Source organism: Aquila chrysaetos, chromosome W, assembly GCF_900496995.4.
Source record: "Aquila chrysaetos chrysaetos chromosome W, bAquChr1.4, whole genome shotgun sequence".
Lineage (NCBI taxonomy): Eukaryota > Metazoa > Chordata > Aves > Accipitriformes > Accipitridae > Aquila > Aquila chrysaetos.
This window is the reverse complement of record NC_054457.1, coordinates 5,175,581-5,195,822: the sequence shown is the minus strand read 5'-3', so window position 1 is coordinate 5,195,822 and position 20,242 is coordinate 5,175,581. Positions and strand designations below refer to the sequence as shown.

General features: G+C 41.2%; 1 protein-coding gene across 2 annotated transcripts in view; it reads right to left on the bottom strand.

Annotated features, from left to right (window-relative positions):
• The window catches only part of LOC121232769 (probable global transcription activator SNF2L2), a 192,437-nt gene that overhangs the window by 87,797 nt on the left and 84,398 nt on the right, over positions 1-20,242 (bottom strand). For both annotated transcript variants that reach the window (XM_041121185.1, XM_041121186.1), the window contains exons 18-23: positions 18,873-19,115; positions 18,447-18,560; positions 12,010-12,117; positions 8,549-8,635; positions 7,629-7,675; positions 100-266 (exon numbers count right to left, since the gene is read on the bottom strand). In XM_041121185.1, the coding sequence (XP_040977119.1) occupies positions 100-266; positions 7,629-7,675; positions 8,549-8,635; positions 12,010-12,117; positions 18,447-18,560; positions 18,873-19,115 (766 nt within the window). The remainder of the gene's footprint in view (positions 1-99; positions 267-7,628; positions 7,676-8,548; positions 8,636-12,009; positions 12,118-18,446; positions 18,561-18,872; positions 19,116-20,242) is intronic.

The following is a 20,242-nucleotide window of genomic DNA, read 5'->3' as shown; positions in this document are numbered from 1 at the left end:
TGTCCATACGCATATAGTACAGAGGAGGAAGTTTTTCTACTACATAGTCAAATTGCTGAACCAGGAAAACACTTCCAAATTTATTTTCATTCCTCTTACCATCAAGACGTAAGTAAAGGAAATTTCGAAATGCAAAATAGTCCTCCATAATGGTCATGAGTGATGTCATTTGACAGAAAAGAAGCACACGATGGCTAGTGGCTCGCAACTTAGGTAAAATACGATCAAGTAGTTCAAATTTCCCTGAGGCCCGATAAAGCTCAGCTCTGTTTAAGAGGAAAAAACACAATAAATGCCATGACAAGCCTGCTTTTAGAAGAGTTTTTTAATAATGCATTCTAATTACAATTGTGTCATATCATGATAATGGATAGATTCCTTTACTCAAAGGAAAACAAAACTGATAGCACTTTTCTCTCTTTAAAACTGTTTATGATGTTGATTAAAATAAGAAAAAAAACCTGCATGAATTGCATCTATGTATTTATTTGTTAGGAAAGGATTCCTCCCCCAAAATATAAGAATTCTGTGGACTCTAAAGCACATCAAATATCTTCCTTTATGAGCCCAGTATTTTTTTTTATTATTTCTCAAAACAAGTGTTATTTCTGAGGTATATAAACATTTTATTGGTTTAGATGCTGTCCCACAGGATCTGCTTTCAATCAGCATCTACTGGATCCACAAGTTCTATTCATCAAGTGTATGTTAGAATTGATTACTTTTCCACTCGCTACTGTGCACATGAAAGCAAAGGAGTCCAGACCATCCTAGTTTATATATAGAGAAACAATGGGAAAAGTTTGATAATGGACATATTCTTTTATTGTATACACTTATAACTGTCTTGAACTATCTCTATTTGCTCCAATTACTAATCTTCTGTCTTCTATGCTATCAAGATGAGTTGCAAAACAGACTGAGCTCTACGTTTGTATGCAAAGATGTTTAAGCCAAAAATCAGTAAGAGAATAACAAAGGTGACTAAATGAGTAGGACAACCATATAGTTTAGAAAATCAAATTACACATAACTCTTTTCTAACTCTAAATCTGTAGCCTTAAAATATAATTTAACATTAGGAACTGTATACTCAGTCCACAAGATACAAGGCCTTCTGAGATGTATACATATGCAATTGCTATGCAAAAGGCCAAACTATTTGAGAGACAGATGGTCTCATATACTAATAATAAAAAAAAGACATTGCTGACACTTAAACAGGAAGGGAGCCATGTGGAGGATACACACAATCTCCTCTATCCCTTGCTCAGAGTAAGACAGAAACCATTTCTAGCCAGTTGCACAGAAGTGTTGAGAACAAATTTAAATCTATTTACATTTTTTATCTAAGCAATGGATAAAGTGTTAAAATAACTTTAATTTGGAATAAATTAAAAAGGAAGAGTAGAAGAGGGAGAGAGTGAGAGAAATTAAACCCCCTACTGAAATTCCTAAAGAGCCTCCACGATAAATTTCAGATAGTGTCTTTGTTGTTTAAAAAACAGGAAGGGAGGCGGGGAGGCAGGAGGGAGGCAGGCAAGCAGGCAGGAAGGATAGGCAGGAGGGAAGGCAGGCAGGCAGGCATTGGTTTGTCTGCATGAAGACAGGATTTATTATTCAGTATATTGACATGCAGTGTGATAATCATCTTTCCCTGTTTTCCCAAGACAGACAGAGGGGCAGAAAAGCTTCACATAACACCTCTAATACCAGCATCTTTTGGTTCAGGTATGGATCCTGTGCCTCTCTGTCCTCCTATAAAAGGGTATAGAGGACAAAGGAATCAGGATTCTTCTTCAGGTCCCTCCCAAACTGAAGTCCATGCTAATGAAAAACTGATGAGAAGATGAGATATATCACAGGGCTGCTGTGGTTGCCTGCTGGGATTTGCCCCTGATCAGCAAATCATCTGGACATAAATAGTCTTCCGTGCTCTTAAATACCCTTCCATTACATCATGTCACTCTGAGAACTTTTTGATAGTGGGGAAAATCCCTGGGTAGAGCATTCTGTTACCACCTACGTTTCATTGAGAATCTGAAATATCTTCTTCGATGAGGGAAGGGGAGATTCCTAATGTGAAAGTATGAATCCAACAGCTGGAAATCTGTAAACAGTCTTGAGCTTGGAGACATGGAATGATGGAGTCGTGTTATAAATAATTTAGAATGATATATGCACTTGGATTTTAGGATAGGAAAAACACACTTCCTTCTTGTACAGAATGAGAAAAAATATCAAAACATTCTGTTAACCCTGAAATATCTTCTGTAACTGTGACTTCTGTAATGAGATCATTGCCATGTGCAGACTAATGATTGATCCTTGAAATGGACATAGCAGATGTGGAATGAGGCAGTATCTCTTGTCCTTCCACTGGGTGTCACTAAGAAGAGTCTGGCTCCATCTTCTTTACTCCTCCTATGAGGTATTTAGACACTTTGATAAGATCCTCCCATAGCCATCTTTTCTCCAGGCTAAACAGTCCCAGCTTTAAGCCTCTCCTCATGAGACAGATGCTCTTGTGGAAGCAAAATAGTTAATGCCTCATAGGCCTTTGCAGGCCTCACTAGTTAAGAAACATTTGCAGCTAATGGTCTCACCAGGGAGCAAGATTTCATTAACAAATGAGTGAATTATTTGTAAAAGGATATACTATCTAGAGCCTCCTTATCTGAAGAATTCCAATCGATGTTGTTATTTACCATATCCTGCTTATCTGACACAGTTTTGGTGAAGAACCTGGTTGTATAGCCTAAAAGGTATATAAACTCTGTAACTGCTCCATTTGCACAGGATTCATATCAGCAGTCTCTCACTGCTGCTTTGTTCTCTCCTATAGCTATAGTAATAAACTGCTTCTGTTCTGACCTGATCTAAATAGTAATTCTAGTTATTCCACAATACTCCAAACCCTTAGTCATCTTTGTAGCCCTTTGCTGGACTCACTCCAGTATCCCTGTGTCTGTCTTGTACTGGGGAGCCCAGAACTGGATACAGTACTTGAGATGCAGCCTCAGCAGTGCTGAGTAGAGAGGAAGGATCTCCTCCTTCGACCTGCTGACACTGTTCTTCCTAGTGCAGCCCAGGATGCTGTTGGTCGCCTTTGCCATGAGGGTGCGTTGGTGGCTCATGGTCAGATTCTTTTCCACCAGAACCCTCAGGTCCTTTTCTGCAAAGCTGCTTTCCAGCTGGTCAGCCCCCAGCCTGTACTGGTGCATGAGTTTATTCCATACCAGGTGCAGGACACGGCATTTCCCTTTGTTGAACTGCCCATTTCTCCATCCTGTTGAGGTCCCTCTGAACGTCAGCACAACCACCCAGTGTATCAGCCACTCCTCCCAATTCTCTATCATCTGCAGACTTGCTGAGAATGCACTCTGTCCCAAGATCCAGGTCAGAAAAGAAGAGGTTAAACAGTATGGGCCCCAGTATTGGCCCCTGGGGAACACCACTAGTGACTGCCCTTTAGCTGGACTTCATGCCTTTTGCTGTTGATAGACCTGCAGAAGCCTTTCTTGTTGCTCCTCCCATACCTCTCCAGATTCAAATCTAGATGGGCTTCGGCTTTCCTAACTGCATCCCTGTATGCTTGGACAGTGTCTCTATATGCCATCTGGGTCACCTGTCCCTGCTTCCACCTCCTGTATACTTCCTTTTTATGTTTGAATTTATTCAGGAGCTCCTTGTGCATCCATACGTCCTGCCACCTGTGCTTGACTTGCTGCATGTTGGGATGGACCATTCTTGAGCTGGGAGAAGGTGATCCCTGAATATCAACCAGCTCTCCTGGACCCCCTCTGCTTTCTAGGACTGTCTCCCATGGGATTCTTCCAAGCGGATCCCTGAAAAAGCCAAAGTCTGCTTTCCTGAAGTCTAGGGTTATGATCCTGCTATTTGCCTTGTTCCTTCCTTTCAGGATCCTGAACTCCACCATCTCATGGTCACTGCAGTCAAGACTGCCCCAACCAGTCCTTCCTTGTTTGGAGGTATTCAGGTCCAGCAGAGTGCCTCCCCTCATTGGCTCCTTGATCACTTGTGTTAGGAAGTGATCACCAAAACACTCCATAAACCTCCTGGATTGCTTATGCCCTACTGTCTTGTCCTTCCAGCAGATATTGGGGTGGTTAAAGTTCCCCATGACAACCAGGGCCTGCAAATATGAAGCTTCTTCCAGTTGTACAAAGAAGGCCTCATCTACTTCTTCCTGATCAGGCAGTCTATAGCAGATGCCCACCACAATGTCACCCACATTGGTCTGCCCTCTAGTCCTAACCCATAAGCTCCTGACTGGCACGTCATCCATCCCTAGGCAGAGCTCCATGCATTCCAGCTGCTGTCTCATATAAAGGACAGTTCCCCCTCCTTGCCTTCCCAGCCCGTCCTTCCTAAAGAGCTTGTATCCATCCATGGCAGCAATCCAGTCGTGTGAGCTATCCCAGCACATCTCCATGATCCCAGTGAGACTGTAGCCCTGCAACTGCACACAGATCTCTAATTCTTCCTGTTTGTTCCCCATGCTGCACGCATTAGTGTACAGGCACTTCAGAGAGGCACACAGTCATGCTGATTTCCCAGGAAAAGGGTGAGAGCTTCCCCCACAATACTGTCCTCCTGGCACTTCCTTATTTGTGTGCATGTGCTTGGGGTGGGCTCTCTTGTGTCCCGTTTTGTTCATTTTGAGGTCTCTCCTGTCCACATCACCTTGCACCCTCTGCTTACCAAGCCAGTCCACCACTTTCCCACTTGACTGTGGGTTGTCCTCTCCCTCCCCTGTCATTCCTAGTTTGAAGCTCTCCTCACCAGGTTGGCCAGCCTGTTGGCAAAGATGTTTTTGCCCCACTTGGTCAGGTGGATCCTGTCTTTCCCTATCAGTCCTTTATCCTCAGAGGGTCCTATGGTCATTAAAGCCAAATCTCTATCAGCAACACCAGCTGCGCTGCCAGTTGTTGATCCCCAGGATCCATCCACTCCTCCTCAAGCCCTTCCCCTTCATCAATAGGATAAAGTAGAAAACCACCTGGGCCCCCATACCTTTGACCCTCATCCCTAGATTCATGTAGTCACTCTTGATATACTCAAGGTTTCCCCTGGCAGTAGCATCGGTGCACACATGGAAGAACAGCAGAGGGTAATACTCTGAGGGCCAGACAAGCATCAACAGTCTCTCAGTTCCAGATCCGAGCCCCTGGCAAGCAGCAAACCTCCCTAGAGAGTAGATGGGGGTTTCTGTTCCCTGCAGGAGGGAGTCAGCCACTACTATTGCTCGCCGCTTCCTCCTGATGCTGCTGCATGGTTCAGTCTCAGCTGGCTCCAATGTTTCTTCAGACAGAGCTTTCAGCCCCTCATCTGCTACCAGGGCACTGCACCTATTCTGTAGTTGCAGATCTGCAGGTAGAGCAGGAGCCTTCCTCCTGTTGCCAGAAGTCACAAGCTTCTAGCCTTCACCATCATGGGAGTCTCCATTTGCCACCCCAGTGAGTACAGACTCTGGTTGCTCTTTCTGTGCAGGTGAGGATTCAGGCTCTTGCTTCTGCAGGGTGTTAGAGAAGATCCTTTCCATCTCTTTTTTCATCATCCTTATTGCTGTGCATTGATATTGACATACTGGAGCAAGTCCAGAGGTGGGCTACCATGATGCTCAGGGGACTGGAGCACATGACATAGAAGAAAAGGTTGAGAGAGCTGGATTTTTTTCAGTCTAGATAAGAGAAGGCTCAGAGAAACCTTATTGCTTGTTTACAACTGCCTAATGGGAGGATACAGTGAAGACTCTTCTCAGAGCTGCACAGTAATAGGACAAGAGGCAATGAATACAAGTTGGAACATGGGAAATTCTGATAAGATACTAGGAAAAATATTTTTTACCATGAGGGTGGTCAAATACTAGAACTGGTTGCCCAGTGAGGCTGTATAATCTGCATCCTTGGAGGTGTTCAAGACTTGACTGGACAAGTCCTTGAGCAACCTGACCTGCTTTGCGTAGGGGTTAGACCAGGTGACCTCTGGAGTTCTCTTCCAACCTAAATTATTCTATGATTCTAACCTTTTTTAACATGGTATTTATCAAAAACGTACATGTCGAGAACCTGTAAGCAAATGAGCCAGGACTTGCTGCCAAGAGATCTTTAAAGTCTGAAGTCTGACATAGATTTTGAACAATTAAGAACTGGGTACAAGTATCACTGAAGTATCAATTTAAGCATTTTATGTAAATATGTGTTGCTGGATTATAAGAATTGTGTTAAAGGTTACACAGAAAGTTTTTGAAAAGCAAAATATTAGTAGTTTAGTAGTAAACTTAAAATTTTGTTATGACAAGGTTAATTTAAAATGCTGACAAAAAATTTGAGTGGACAGATGCCAATAATCTAATTGCAAGTGTAATAAGAAAACATACCCCCCATAAAATCAGAGGTAGATTAAGGCTAACTGGAAATCATTCCTAGCCCAATACTTGGATGAGCCACAATAACAGAGGAATTTAAATGCTTTCTGTTAGAGAAAGTTTACTAATATTTCCCTAATTTGAAAGGGAATAAAAAGAAAGAGGAGATAAATTAAAACTGAGAAATGGTACTGTAACAAATAATAATAAATCACAGATATGAAAACACCAGGGACCTCTGTAAGGAAACTTTGATAATCATAGAATCATAGAACAGCCCAGGTTAGAAGGGACCTTGAAAGATCATCTGGCCCAACATTTCATGGGAAAGGGAGCCTAGATGATATTATCTAGCACCCTGTCCAATTGCATCTTGAAAACCTCCAGTGATGGGGACTCTACCATGTCCCTGGGGAGGTTGTTCTAGTGAATGATTGTTCTTACTGTAAAAAATTTCTTTCTTATGTTGAGATGAAACCTCTCCCAGTGTAACTTGTACCCTTTTCCCCTTGTCTTCTCCATGTGACATAATGTCTCATGCCATTGCAGTTGGGCAAAGGTGTCAATCTTGTCCCTAATTTAGCAAGGACTAGTGTGCAGTTATCAATAAATAAACAAGAATCCTGCATGTGACCACCATAACTATTCCTTATGTGATGGGAAAGAAAAAAGAAAAAAGACTCTTGTTACAACAGGAATAAAAGCTTTCTGAAGAACCAGCAATCATTTCTATGTTCAGTCATTGTCCAAGGACTGGAAGCTTTATGAAAGAAAGGGTCCTATATCTCGGTAAGATGTTAATGAAAATAATGGAAATCCATCTTCAAAATTCTCCTAACCATTCTCTGCTTTAACTGAATGCTTCTTTTCAAAGCACGAGACTACTTTAAATTAGATAAAAACTTTCTTGCTTTGATATTAGTCACTCAGCAGGGCTTCAGCATCAGTCAAGGACAAGACTGGAGTCCAGAAGATTCTAATTACCATCCAACTATAAAAGCAACTTTAAACTGCCAATTTGGAGAAGAAACATCCCTTGAAGTAAGAAGCAGTCCCTTAGGCTGGGGGACTATGGGAAGAGTTTTAAGCTGGTTAGGTTCCTTCTAAAGCATGTTATTTCTATAGCTGATTAGATTTATCTTAGAAACTACTTAGTTTTTGAGAACATATAGCTTTTGGAAACAAGATATGATATAATAGTTTCATTACAGTATATATGAAGAAGATAAAGATTTACCCATTGATGACACCATTTGAGTAGCCTAAATGTTCAGCGAAGGATTCCTGCAGAATTATAAGCAATAAACAGAATATTAGACACAGTCTATACAGTGGCAAAAATTATGCATCCCTATATCAAGAAATTATATGAATTGGGTTTGAGTCCCATTACACTCATACCCTTGGAATTTGCCTTGTGGCACAAGTACTCTAATGTTTTCCTGCTACTGCTTTATTTAAAATGCATGGCTTGTAGGAATAATTTCCCTCTGTATGCTTTTTACCAGATTACAAATACAGTAGAACTTAATTAATTTGCACTGATTACTGGGAGACCCATTTGCAAAATACTGAATTTCATGAGTTAATAAGCAAGTGAGCAAATGATAAAAAACATAATAATACACCACAGGAGATACTTGTTAATTTCTTTGTATATTGTAGCTACATTTTAGTTTGCTTTAGCTCAGTAATGAGAAATGCTATGCAGTAAACAAATCTTTGCTGAAAAAAAGGAGGGGTATGGAGGGGGGGCAATTTTTGATAGATATTCTAAAGGATTAGCAGTCTGCTGGATAATAAGGTTCTACTATATGGCATTTTAAACTGATATCTCTATTTTAAAATTTAGTTTTATTCTAAGCACAGGTAGTGGCAAGTTGATATGGAATATCTTAAACTCAGAAAACTATATTTTTTAAAGATAGTGCCTCAAAAAGAACAAATGCTGTAAAAGAGAATTTAAGACTGCGGATAAAAATCTGGTGACTGCTCCATTTCTTCACTTATACAGAGGAATGGAATGAGTGTTTCTCAAATGCGTTCTTTCCAGCACAAGTGTTGTTGCCAAAGATGTTCCCTCTCGCACTAGCAGTTTTTGAATATGTTAGCCACCTGAATAAAAAAGGCCCCCAAAATCAAACATAACAGACTTACCTCAATATGTTGAAACATATACGGGTGATTGCATATCTTTCTCAATTGCATGATCGTGTTCATAAGAGTTTTTGCCCCACCTTTTCCCTAGGGAAACAAACAACACAAATCATATTATGAAACCCATTTCCTAGCTTGTTAATGAAACTTTTGAAACTCAATTTCAAAAGGAGACATAAAAATACTTCTACCCCAAAGCAGAACACCATATCACCATGAAATAAAAAATATTTGAAGCTATGAAATAAGGTGCAGTTATCTGGCTGCTCAAATTAAAATATCATGAAGATGATCCAAAAAGACAAGGAGATCAAAGACTTCCAAGTAACCTGGAAAGTGTACTACATCTCATATCTGTCTATAGCAGTCACAATAAGCACTTACTGCTTATTTCTATTGCTTATTTATGAAACCATGTAAATTGTAAACAGTAAAATATTATCAGGTGTTCCACTAAGCCGGGATGGTTACAATCTAATTATCACTGATGAATACATTTGGTAACACCATATTAAGATTGATTAACACTTCTCAATTTAAGGTCCCATTTTGATTTGCTATAACTTTGTGAAACTGTTACCAAAGTTGGTACAATTTCCAAACTCACTATGTCACTCAGGTGAAATTATTTTAAACTATATCAGCCAAAACAATTCAGACATTTCCAAGAGTGAGATTAGGAAAAATTACATTATGTGATCATTTTATATTCCTGGTAAATTCATCTTTGGAAGGGAACTGACATTTAATTGGGGGTAGTCTACATGTCAAAGTCTGCTGTTGATCCCTTGAAAGTCTATCTCAATTTGCTCCAAACTGCAGTTTGCATTTGTTTATGAAATGTTTACTAGAGCTTTGCATCCTAATGAATTCTCTCTAGTTTGAGCAGATTGCAAGGCAGAGCTGCAGAGTTTTCCCTAAAACCATAGTTATTGGATCTTCAAAGTCAAGAGCTCTCAATGACCACCACCTCCTTCTGCTGGCACCAGGAAGCATGAATAAGAAAACCTGATGAATTACTTACAGAAAAGAAAAAAGTTGGAGGATGGGGAAAAATTGGACCTATGAGTATGAGGGAGTTGAGATTGCAATGTTCTGGCCAAAGAGACTAGAAAGCTAGAGGACAGCAGAGGCAATTAGAACTGTTTGAGGCAAAGAGCTGGGCAGGGAAGCAAGGAAGAAAAAGCAGAGAGAAGATTCTGAACTAGTGAACAAGAGAAACCAGAGAGAGAGGTAAGCAGAAGGCTGGGATGCAAAATGAAATTGGGGGGGGGGGGGGGGGAAGTTAGAACAAGGAACAGGATGTAAGATAGACAACGTTGAAGTGGACATAAACCTGCTGAGGTGGACAGGGAACAGGGAATGAGAGCATAGAGATGGCTGACCTCTGTTTAGTTGAGTAAGGTGACTGCACACAAATCTTGAGTCAGAGGAAGGGCAACAGGAATGGCTGTGCCAGGAAACTGGGCCTAGTTAGGCACAGAGAACTGAACTAGCAGAAGATGTTGGGATGAGGAAGAAAATAGACTGGAGATGGACCAGTCAAAGTGATTATGGTAAAAGGCATCACACTCAGGTCAGGAATAGGGGGAGATGAGCAGGAGGGACAACATCCATCCAAGTACCCTCTCTCCAGATCTTAGAGCAAACTGAAGACTCCCCAGTCTCACTGCTCTTCTGTCATCAAATATGTATTAAACCCTCAACCACATCAAACGTTGCATTGTAAAAGGCAACTACTATCAGTTATTCAGGTAACTCAAATCTCTAGCATAGGTCTCTGTAGTGCTTCTAAACTTCCAATCATTCTGATGACCTCCTTTGGATGTAAATGTGTCAAATGACATTTTCTAAGGCTTAAAAAATGGTAGCTGAAAAATTACATTAAAAATACAACAAAAGAAATTAAACTGATGTTTGCAAAGTACTCAGAACCTATATAGAGATAACTGTCATAGAAGATCCGATGAGGAAAGGACTAACTTTGTTTTTAGAGTGGGGTTTGAATACTCAACAGTAAATAACACATCAGACCACACCAAATAGAGGTTAAAACAAAATAAGATATTGAACAAAAATATCATCCATTGTGACAATGAAATTGGCAGGAAGCAGGTGGAAAAATAGTATGCAATCATATTGTATCATGAAAACACATATAATGGGGCCAATATATGGGACTGGTGCACACACCAGCTGTTACACACCAGCTGCTCAGAACCACAGAATGGTTGAGGTTGGAAGGGACCTCAGGAGGCCATCTGGTCCAACCCCCCTGCTCAAGCAAGGCCACCTAGAGCAGGCTGTCAAGGACTATGTACAAACAGCTTTTGAATATCTCCAAGGAGGGTGACTCCACAACCTCTCTGGGAAACCTGTTTCAGTGCTCAGTCACTCTGACAGTAAAAAAGTATTTCCTGATGTTCACATGGAACCTCCTGTGTTTCAGCTTGTGCCCATTGCCTCATCCTGTCACTGGGCACCACTGAAAAGAGCCTGGCTCTGTCGTCTTTGCATCCTCCCTTCAGGTATTTATACACATTGATAAGATCCCCCCTAAGCCTTCTCTTCTCCAGGCTAAACAGTCCAACAGTCCCAGCTCTCTCAGCCTTTCCTCAAAGGAGAGATGCTCCAGTCCCTTCATCATCTTCATGGCCCTTCACTGGACTCTCTCCAGTAGCTCTATCTCTTGCACTGGGGAGCCCAGAACTGGACACAGCACTCCAGGTGTGGCCTCACCAGTGTTGAATAGAGGGGAAGGATCACTCCCCTCGACCTGCTGGCAACACTCCTATTAATGCAGCCCAGGATACCATTGGCCCTCTTTGCAGCAAGGGCACATTGCTGGTTCACGTTTGTTGCTCTGTGTTAAGTGCCTACATGATCTTACTCTGAGGAATCTCATGGTAAATCCAACCTACCTCACATCTATTGCAATGTAAAACATGTATTTACAGACAAGCTGATGCATGGCTACTTGTCTTCTCTACAATAACTTGACCACGTGCCAAAGTCCTAAGATAGAAAAGTCAACATTTATTTTGGCATATTCCAATGTATGACTACATGACTTTGAATCTTATTTTTCTTTTAACACTTTTTTGCATGAACAGATGTTTTTTGTATGTATGAACAGAGGCACTCATAACCTAGCTGGCCAAAACAAGATTTGTGCTTAATAATGGCTCTCAGAGAAAAGATGAACACTCGGTAGTAGTCAGTGCTGCCACAATCCCAATTAGTCAGGTTTTTTATTGGATTAAACTCAGCATATTTTTACCTTATGAATGGAGAGCACAAACTACTGTCTTAAAACACAAACATGTCTAATTGAGATTTCTTTCTTCAAGGATATCTGTGGTAAGAACCTACTTATTCATTTTTTTAGAAAAAAGAAGTCATGTAGTTAACACATGATCATGATCTATTGTTCTGTAAGTGTTCTAGTTTCCCCTTTGTACCTTCTTGTCTTTCTCAGAACCATCTGTGAGAAGGATTCCCTTGGCTTGCATGTGGCGGTACAGAATCTTCTGAAGAGCTGACATGTCACATTTGATTACATATTCAACCTAGTGTAAAAACACAATTAACAAATACAGTGTCAAGTTTTACCAAGATATAATAATTTCAGTATGATTTTAATTCCAAGTCCTTGCCCTCCTAAACAAATAAAACAAAAACTATATTTCTTTGATCCTCATCATAACAGCACCTTTAAACAAGTTGCAATCCACTTGCAAGCATAATAATGACTATTTGAAAAGATTAACTGTGGGATTTATGATTAATACAAGACACATAGATTCTAAGGGTGTGACTGTAAATTCAGTGCTGTTTTATCAAACATATAAAAAAGGAATTATTATTTCCTGTTTCTCTCTTCTTATAATTTTAACCAACTGTTGAAAGATTGAAAGGCTAATAACCTGTGAAATTTATTATACCTCCAAAGCATCAATCACAACCTGGCACAAAATAAATAACATCACTTACAGTCCTAAGTAGCATTCTACTTGCCAATGTGGAGATGGAAACATGCTATTTTGTTTCTCAATATCTACTAAAAAAAAGGGGGAACTAATGAAGTAGAGTATGAACACCAAATTCATTTTGACTTCTTGTTAAATATGATTAAAATAAGTTAGTTTCAGAATGTTTTGACTGCACACCACCCTTAAGTCCAGTAACACAAGAAAAGTTTTCATGTACCAATTTAACACACATTTTTTCGACTGCCAGGCCTGTATACTTCACTGCCTTTAATAACTAGGCTAAAATGAAAATAGTCACATAATGAAGCCAGAATAATGGTGACAAATAATACAAGAAGTGATTAAATGAAAAAAGAGCAAGATGCTTAATGTTTCATAAATAAACTTGTGGAAGTTAACAGTTATATTTAACACTTCATAGGCCTTTGGAGGTGTCCTGGTTTCAGCTGGGATAGAGTTAATTGTCTTCCTAGTAGCTGGTACAGTGCTATGTTTTGAGCTAGGTATGAGAAGAATGTTGATAACACTGATGTTTTCAGTTGTTGCTAAGTAATGTTTAGTCTAAAGTCAAGGATTTTTCAGCTTCTCATGCCCAGCCAGCAAGAAGGCTGGAGGGGCACAAGAAGTTGGGAGGGGACACAGCCAGGGCAGCTGACCCAAACTAGCCAACAGGGTATTCCATACCATGTGATGTCATGTCTTGTATATAAACTGGGGGGAGTGGGGGTGGGGGGAATCGCCGCTCGGGGACTAACTGGGTGTCGATCGGCAGATGTTGAGCAATTGCATTGTGCATCACTTGTATATTCCAATCCTTTTATTATTGCTGTTGTCATTTTATTAGGGTTATCATTATCATTATTAGTTTCTTCCTTTCTGTTCTATTAAACTGTTCTTATCTTAACCCACGAGTTTTACTTCTTTTCCTGATTCTCTCCCCCATCCCACTGGGTGGTGGGGGGCAGTGAGTGAGCGGCTGCGTGGTGCTTAGTTGCTGGCTGGGGTTAAACAACAACAGGAGGCCTCACTAATTAAGAAATACATGTCAGCATCACCTAACAGCCTCACCAAGTCAGCACAATTTAATTAACAAAGGAGGGAATTATTTGTAAAAAAGAGGTCCTGTCTAGAGCTTCCTTATCTGACTGTTTGGAGCCTCCCTATATGAAGTAATGTATGTTACCACTCTTTGTTGCAATTTACTATAGTCCTGTTTCTCTGACATGGTTTGGTGAAGAACGAGTTGTATAACCCAAAGGTATATAAACTCTGTAACTGCCCCATTTGGGCAGAGTTCATATCAGCAGTCTGTCACTGCTGCTTTGTGTTCTCTCCTATAGCTATAGTAATAAACTGCTGCTGTTCTGACCTGATCTAAATTGTAATTCCAGTTATTCTGCAACAAACTAAATAAAGAGCATCTTTGCTAACAATTTCATTAACCTAGTGAGGAAAGCTTTCAACTAGGTACATCAGGGAAGGATTGTCATTAACTGAAGAAAAGCAAAGGCATGGGGGCAGTGAAGTGTCTGGGAGACAGCACGACTTGGGAGGTTCTTGTGCTTCCCCTATGAAAGCAGCATGACTGGGGGCCCATCTCAAGTGCCTGTACACAAATGCACACAGCATGGGCAACAAACAAGAGGAATTATAAGTCCATGCACATTTGCAAAACTCTGATCTCATTGGGATTAGAGAGATGTGGGAGATATAGCTCACATGATTGGAGTGCTGCCATGGATGGGTACAGGCTCTTCAGGAAAGACAGACTGGGAAGGTGAGGATAGGGGATTGTGCCCTATGCACAGGAGGGGCTCGAATGCACAGAGCTTTGCCTTGGAGCAGGTGATGTGCCAGTTGAGAGCTTATGAGTAAGGATCAGAGGACAAACCAGTGCAGGTGCTATTGTGGTAGGCATCTGCTACAGGCTTTCTGATCAACAAAAGGAAACACATGAAGCCTTCTTTACACAGCTCATGGGGGACATGCTCTGCTGGACTTGATAGTCATACACAGAGAAGAACTGCTCAAAGATGTGAAGGCTGAGGGCTGCACTGGCCACAGTAACCATGAAATTGTGGAGTTTAGGATCCTGAGAGAAGCGAGCAAGACAAATAGAATCACAGCCCTGCACTTCAGGAGAGCAGTTTTCAGCTTGGTCAGGTATCTCCTTGGCAGGATCTCATGAGAGACTGCTCTGGAGGGCAATGGGGCCAACGAGAGGTAGATAATCTTCAAGGACAGCCTCCTCAGAGCAGAAGTTGTTTCTTATGACGTGGAAGAAGTTGAGCAAGCATGGCAGAAGGTCAGTGTGGATGAACAGGGAACACATGACTGAGCTCAAATGCAAAAAAGGAAGCACACAGAAGGTGGAGACAGACATGGGCTACCTGAAAGGAATATAGAGACATTGCCTAGGAGTGCAGGGATGAAGTTAGGAAAGCCTAAGCTCAGCTCAAGTTGGAACTAGAGAATGACAAGAAGGGCTTCTATAGGTACGCTGGCATTAAAAGGAAGGCTAAGGAAAACAGAGGCCCACTGCTCAATGGGGCAAGGGACCTAGTGCCAAAGGACACAGGAATGATGACTGATGTACTCAGTGCCTTTTTTTGCTCCAGTTTTCACTGGTAAAGGCTTGTCCTCAGGCCTCACAGGTCCCTGAGCCTAGTGGCAGAGTCTGGGGGAGTGAAGCATTACTCATAGTAGAGGAAAACACAGTTAGAGACCACTTAAACCAGTTTGGCTATATACAAGTCCATAGGACCAGATGGGATTCATCTAAGGCAGCAATAGGAGTTGGCTGATGTCATTGTGAGGTCACTCTCTATCATCTTTGAAAGGTCATGTTGATCAGGGGAGGTTCTGAATGCCTGGTAAAAGCAAATGTCACGCCCATTTTCAAGAAGGGTAAGAAGGGGAATCCAGGGAATTACAGGCCAGCCAACCTCACCACCGTCTCTGGGAAGCTTATGGAACAAATCCTTCTCAAAGACATTTCCAAGTACATGAAGGACAAGAAGGTGACTGGCAACAGCCAGCATAGATTTATCAAGGGGAAATCATGCCTGACTGATTGCCCTCTATGATGAGATAACTGGCTGTGTAGACAAGGGGAAAGCAGTAGATCTTGTTTACCTTGATTTTAGTAAGGCCTTTGACATGGTCTTCCATAGTATTCTTATAACCAAACTAGTGAGATATGGACTGGATAAGTGGACAATAAAGTGGGTGGAAATTTGGCTGGATTGCCAGGCTCAAAGAGTACAAATCCAGTACCACTACTCAGTAGTAGTCCAACTTGCAACCAGTTATCAGTGGTGTCCCTTAAGGGTCAATACTTGGCCAATACTGTTTAATGTCTTTATGAATGATCTGGATGATGGGACAGAGTGCACTCTCAGCAAGTTTGTGGATGACACCAAATTGGAGGGGGGAGTGCTCAATATGCTGTAGGTCAGAGAGACCTGGACAGGCTGGAAAAATGGGCTGACAGGAACCTCATGAAGTTCAACAAAGGGAAATGCCAAGTCCTGCACTGGGGATAGAATAATGCCAATATACTCTGGGGACCAACTGGGTAGGCAGTAGCTTTGCAGAGAAGGACCTTGGAGTCCTGGTGGACAAAAAGTTGAACATGAGCCAGCAATGTGCCCTTGCAGCAAAGACGACCAACAGCATCCTAGGCTTTATTAGAAAAAGTGCAGCCACCAGATCAAGGAAAGCAATCCTTCCCCTCTATTGAGCACTGGTGAAGCCACATCTGGAGTACTGTGCTCAGCTTTTGTCTCCCCACTACACAACAGACATGGACATACTGGAGCAAGCCCAGCAGAGGGCCACCAAAATGGACAGAGGGCTGGAGCACATGACATGAGGAGAGTTTGAGGGAGCAGGACTTGTTCAGCCTGGAGAAGAGAAGGCTCAGGAGACCTTATTGCTTTCTTTAACTACCTAATGGGCCAGACTCTGCTTGGAAACATTCAGCACAAGGACAAGTGGCAATGGTCACAAGTTGGAAAGTGAGAAATTCTGATTAGATATAAAGAAAAAATTTCCCCATGAGGGTGGTCAAACATTAGAACAGGGACCCAGAGAGGCTGTGGGATCTCCATCCTCAGAGATATTCAAAACTCAACTAGACAAGGTCCTGAGTGACCTGCTCTGAGCAGGAGGTTGTATTAGAGACCTCCAGAGGTCCTTTCTAACCTATATGACTTTATGATTAAAAAATCAATAGGTTATTTTCATCTCAGAAGCACAGGAGGATGACCTCACATGTAAGAAACATGAACATCCACTTAGCATCTTTATCAGGGGCCTGTCAGAGCAGCTAGAACTGTCACCAACAGACTTTGGTCAAAAAGTCTGATGCTTCAAGTCAGACATGCTTTGTTTTGAAAACAGGGGGACAGAAATGAAAGAAGTGCTCCACTAAGTAACAGTGCATATTCAACTTATAAATTCTTTTTCTCCCATGACTCTTCATTGTTCTATCAAATACAGGGGCTCTAATTGGCAGAAATTTGAAAAGCAAAAAAAATTTCAGTAATGAGATTTTCCTGGTAGAATGTCAGACAACATTTTCAGATCTATGTTTCAAGCTCAAATAAATGCTACATAGAAGGCTATTGTGAATATGACATTTGGGGAAACAGAGGGTCAAAATAGCAACAGTCTTCATAACATTCTAAATTTTTAGGTCTTTAATTAGAGCATAAGTCTTATGAGGAGCGGCTGAGGGAGCTGGGGCTGTTTAGTCTAGAGAAGAGGAGGCTGAGGGGAGACCTTATCACTCTCTACAACTACCTGAAGGGGGCTGTAGTGAGGTGAGTGCTGGTCTTTTCTGTCAGGTGGCTGGAGATAGGACAAGAGGAAATGGCCTCAAGTTGAGGCAAGGGAGATTTAGGTTAGATATTAGGAAAAATTTTTTTACTGAGAGGGTTGTCAAACATTGGAATGGGCTGCCCAGAGAAGTGGTTGAGTCACCATCCCTGGAAGTATTCAAAAAGCGAGTAGATGGGGTACTTCAGGACATGGTTTAGTGGGCATGGTTGATGGTTGGACTCGATGATCTTGAAGGTCTTTTCCAACCTAAATGATTCTATGATTCTATGATTCTAATTAGAAGACTTTTTTTTAAATGCAGATAAAGAACTCTTCATTCATTCAACGTAAATACAATCTCACAACTCACATGTAACAATAACTTGATTTTTGTTACGGTTTTAACCCAGCAGGTTTAAGTATCAAATGTCGCCCCAACCTGCCTTCAATTTTCATTTTTGGCTATGTTTCTGTGGGTTTAGGGGGAAATGCAAAAGGGGAAGGAGGCTCAAAATCACAAAGGAGGGCAGGGGTGTGGGTCGAGTGAGATGCCTGGAAATTAAAATAGTGGTCTTTCAAATCAGTGTTGAATTTTACATTCTGAGATGCACAAACTGGTTAAGACACATATACAAGCCAAACAAAATACTTCACACAACTCAAGAGTCCTGAAAAGTTAACTAAAATTCTGCTAACTTTATGAATGTCACACAGTCCTTTAGGAGTTTCAGTGAAACAATTCAGTGAACAAAGTTTCTTCTCAGTGCATGAGTGGCACAATATGACTCTCAGGGTATGACTGGCATTCATTAATGCCTTGAAACCAAATACTATGGAAACAAGCTGTATGTCTTATATAAACCTTGGGTGGCTACATACAGAATTAAAGCTGTAGGACTGAGGATTAAGACCGAGAATGCAGAAATCAGGATTCCTCAGTGGCCAGTATTTCTTCTTTGCAGAGTTAAAAACACAAACCACAACAACCAAGACTTAATAAGTCCTTTTATCTAGGATGTATCTCAAAACCCAATATTATATAGTGCTAAAAAAAAAGTATAAACCCCCTTTCTATTGCAAACCTTTTCTGGCAGTTGAGACTCAACTTCTTTTTTCAGTCTCCTTAGCAAAAAGGGCCGGAGCACTTTGTGGAGACGACGGATGATCAAGATAGTCTCTTCCTCATTTAAGTCCACCTACAAAAGTTTATAAAGGTCACAACAAGGCAACTCAGTGTGTTATGTAATGTCTTTGTGATTAGGTAAATTATTATTTCTCATTATAAATGTTTGCAGTAAATACTTGTTATGTTACAACTAAATTGACTCAGAGTCCAGAAAGAGACACTTTAATGAAGGCTTTTAAAGCTGTAATAAAGGTGGCTTTTAAGTACGCTAATTCTCTGAGCACAAAGGAGAGTTCAAAGACTATTCATATAACATGGCCTCCATTCTGTTTCCATCCTAATGGTTTGTTTCTAATGAACTTTAAGCAAACTGTTGCAGTACCCTTTCTCCAGTCATGGCAAATGGAGCATTGAACCACTGTTCAAAGGTGCTACAGCTCTTGAAAATGGTAGGGAGGAGGAAGTTGAGAAGAGCCCAGAGTTCAGGCAATTTGTTCTGAAGTGGAGTCCCAGTCAACAGTATCCTCCTAGGGGCTACATAGTGAGTGTTCAAGACCTGAGTCAGCTTGCAGTGATGGTTCTTCATTCGATGGCCTTCATCTACTATCATGTATTTCCATCGAATCTGCAAGAAAAAGAAAAGCTGGTAAAGAACAAGCAGGTCAGATAGCATCAGAATTAGAACCTACCTCCAAGTAGATTTAAAACAGGAATGTTTCAAAACTGAAACATCAGTCATTCTTGTTGAATGACTGGAAACCCAAATCTGACATTATCCAAGCATTAGTGGCCTCCCAAGCAACAAGAGGAGAAACAAATACTAGGTAGGCTACATCTGTAAATAAGCTTGCATCAGCAGACAGCTGAATCCCCTCATTTCTTGGGAGGAGTTAAAGAGACTGGCACCATAAGGTCAGAATTTGTCTTACTGGGGAAGAAAAAGAACATGAGAAATCCAAATGAAACTGTCAGAAAGAAGAAACTAGACAGGATGCAAAGGCATTTTCAGACAAAATAACTGCATTCTCTCAAAAGATAGTAACCTTGAAATTTGCTTTGATTCAGTTAATCCCTTTCTTCTAACCCCTAAATGAAGCAACATAATTAAAGATATCTCAGTCACTACATCTTCTGAAATAAAAATTTAATGCAGTCAGAGCAGATGCTGAAAGAAAACTGCCATGGTTTTTATTACTTTCTGTGCTAAGACACGGATAGCTAACCTATACCCCATAGGATGAGTTTGATGGGGCACTGCTTGAACCTCAGCACATCAGTGATTCAGGCAATTCTTTAGTTCAGTCCTTTCAGACACTTCATGTCAGCTGTTGGGGGGGGGGGTTGTTGTTTTTGCTTTTTAAAAAGCAAATACTGCCTCAAAACCTACTCTGCTACAGATGTGAACCTTTCAGTGCCTCTTGCTGCTTAATATGCTTACTGAGGCCCTCAGTGATCAGAAAGTGGGCCAGATAACCAGTAGACAAGCATGCGTCACATAACCAAAAATATAACAACCCCCCCCCCCAACAGATGTTGGGCATATATCCAAATCCTAGGCCATGTGACCAGAGGCTTCATGTAAGTCAGGTCACATGCCAAGAATAGAATAGAATACAATAGAATAGTTCCAGTTGGAAGGGACCTACAACGATCATCAACTCCAACTGACTGACCACTTCAGGGCTGATCATGTTAAAGCATGTTATTAAGGCCATTGTCCAAATGCCTCTTAAATGCTGACAGACTTGGGCA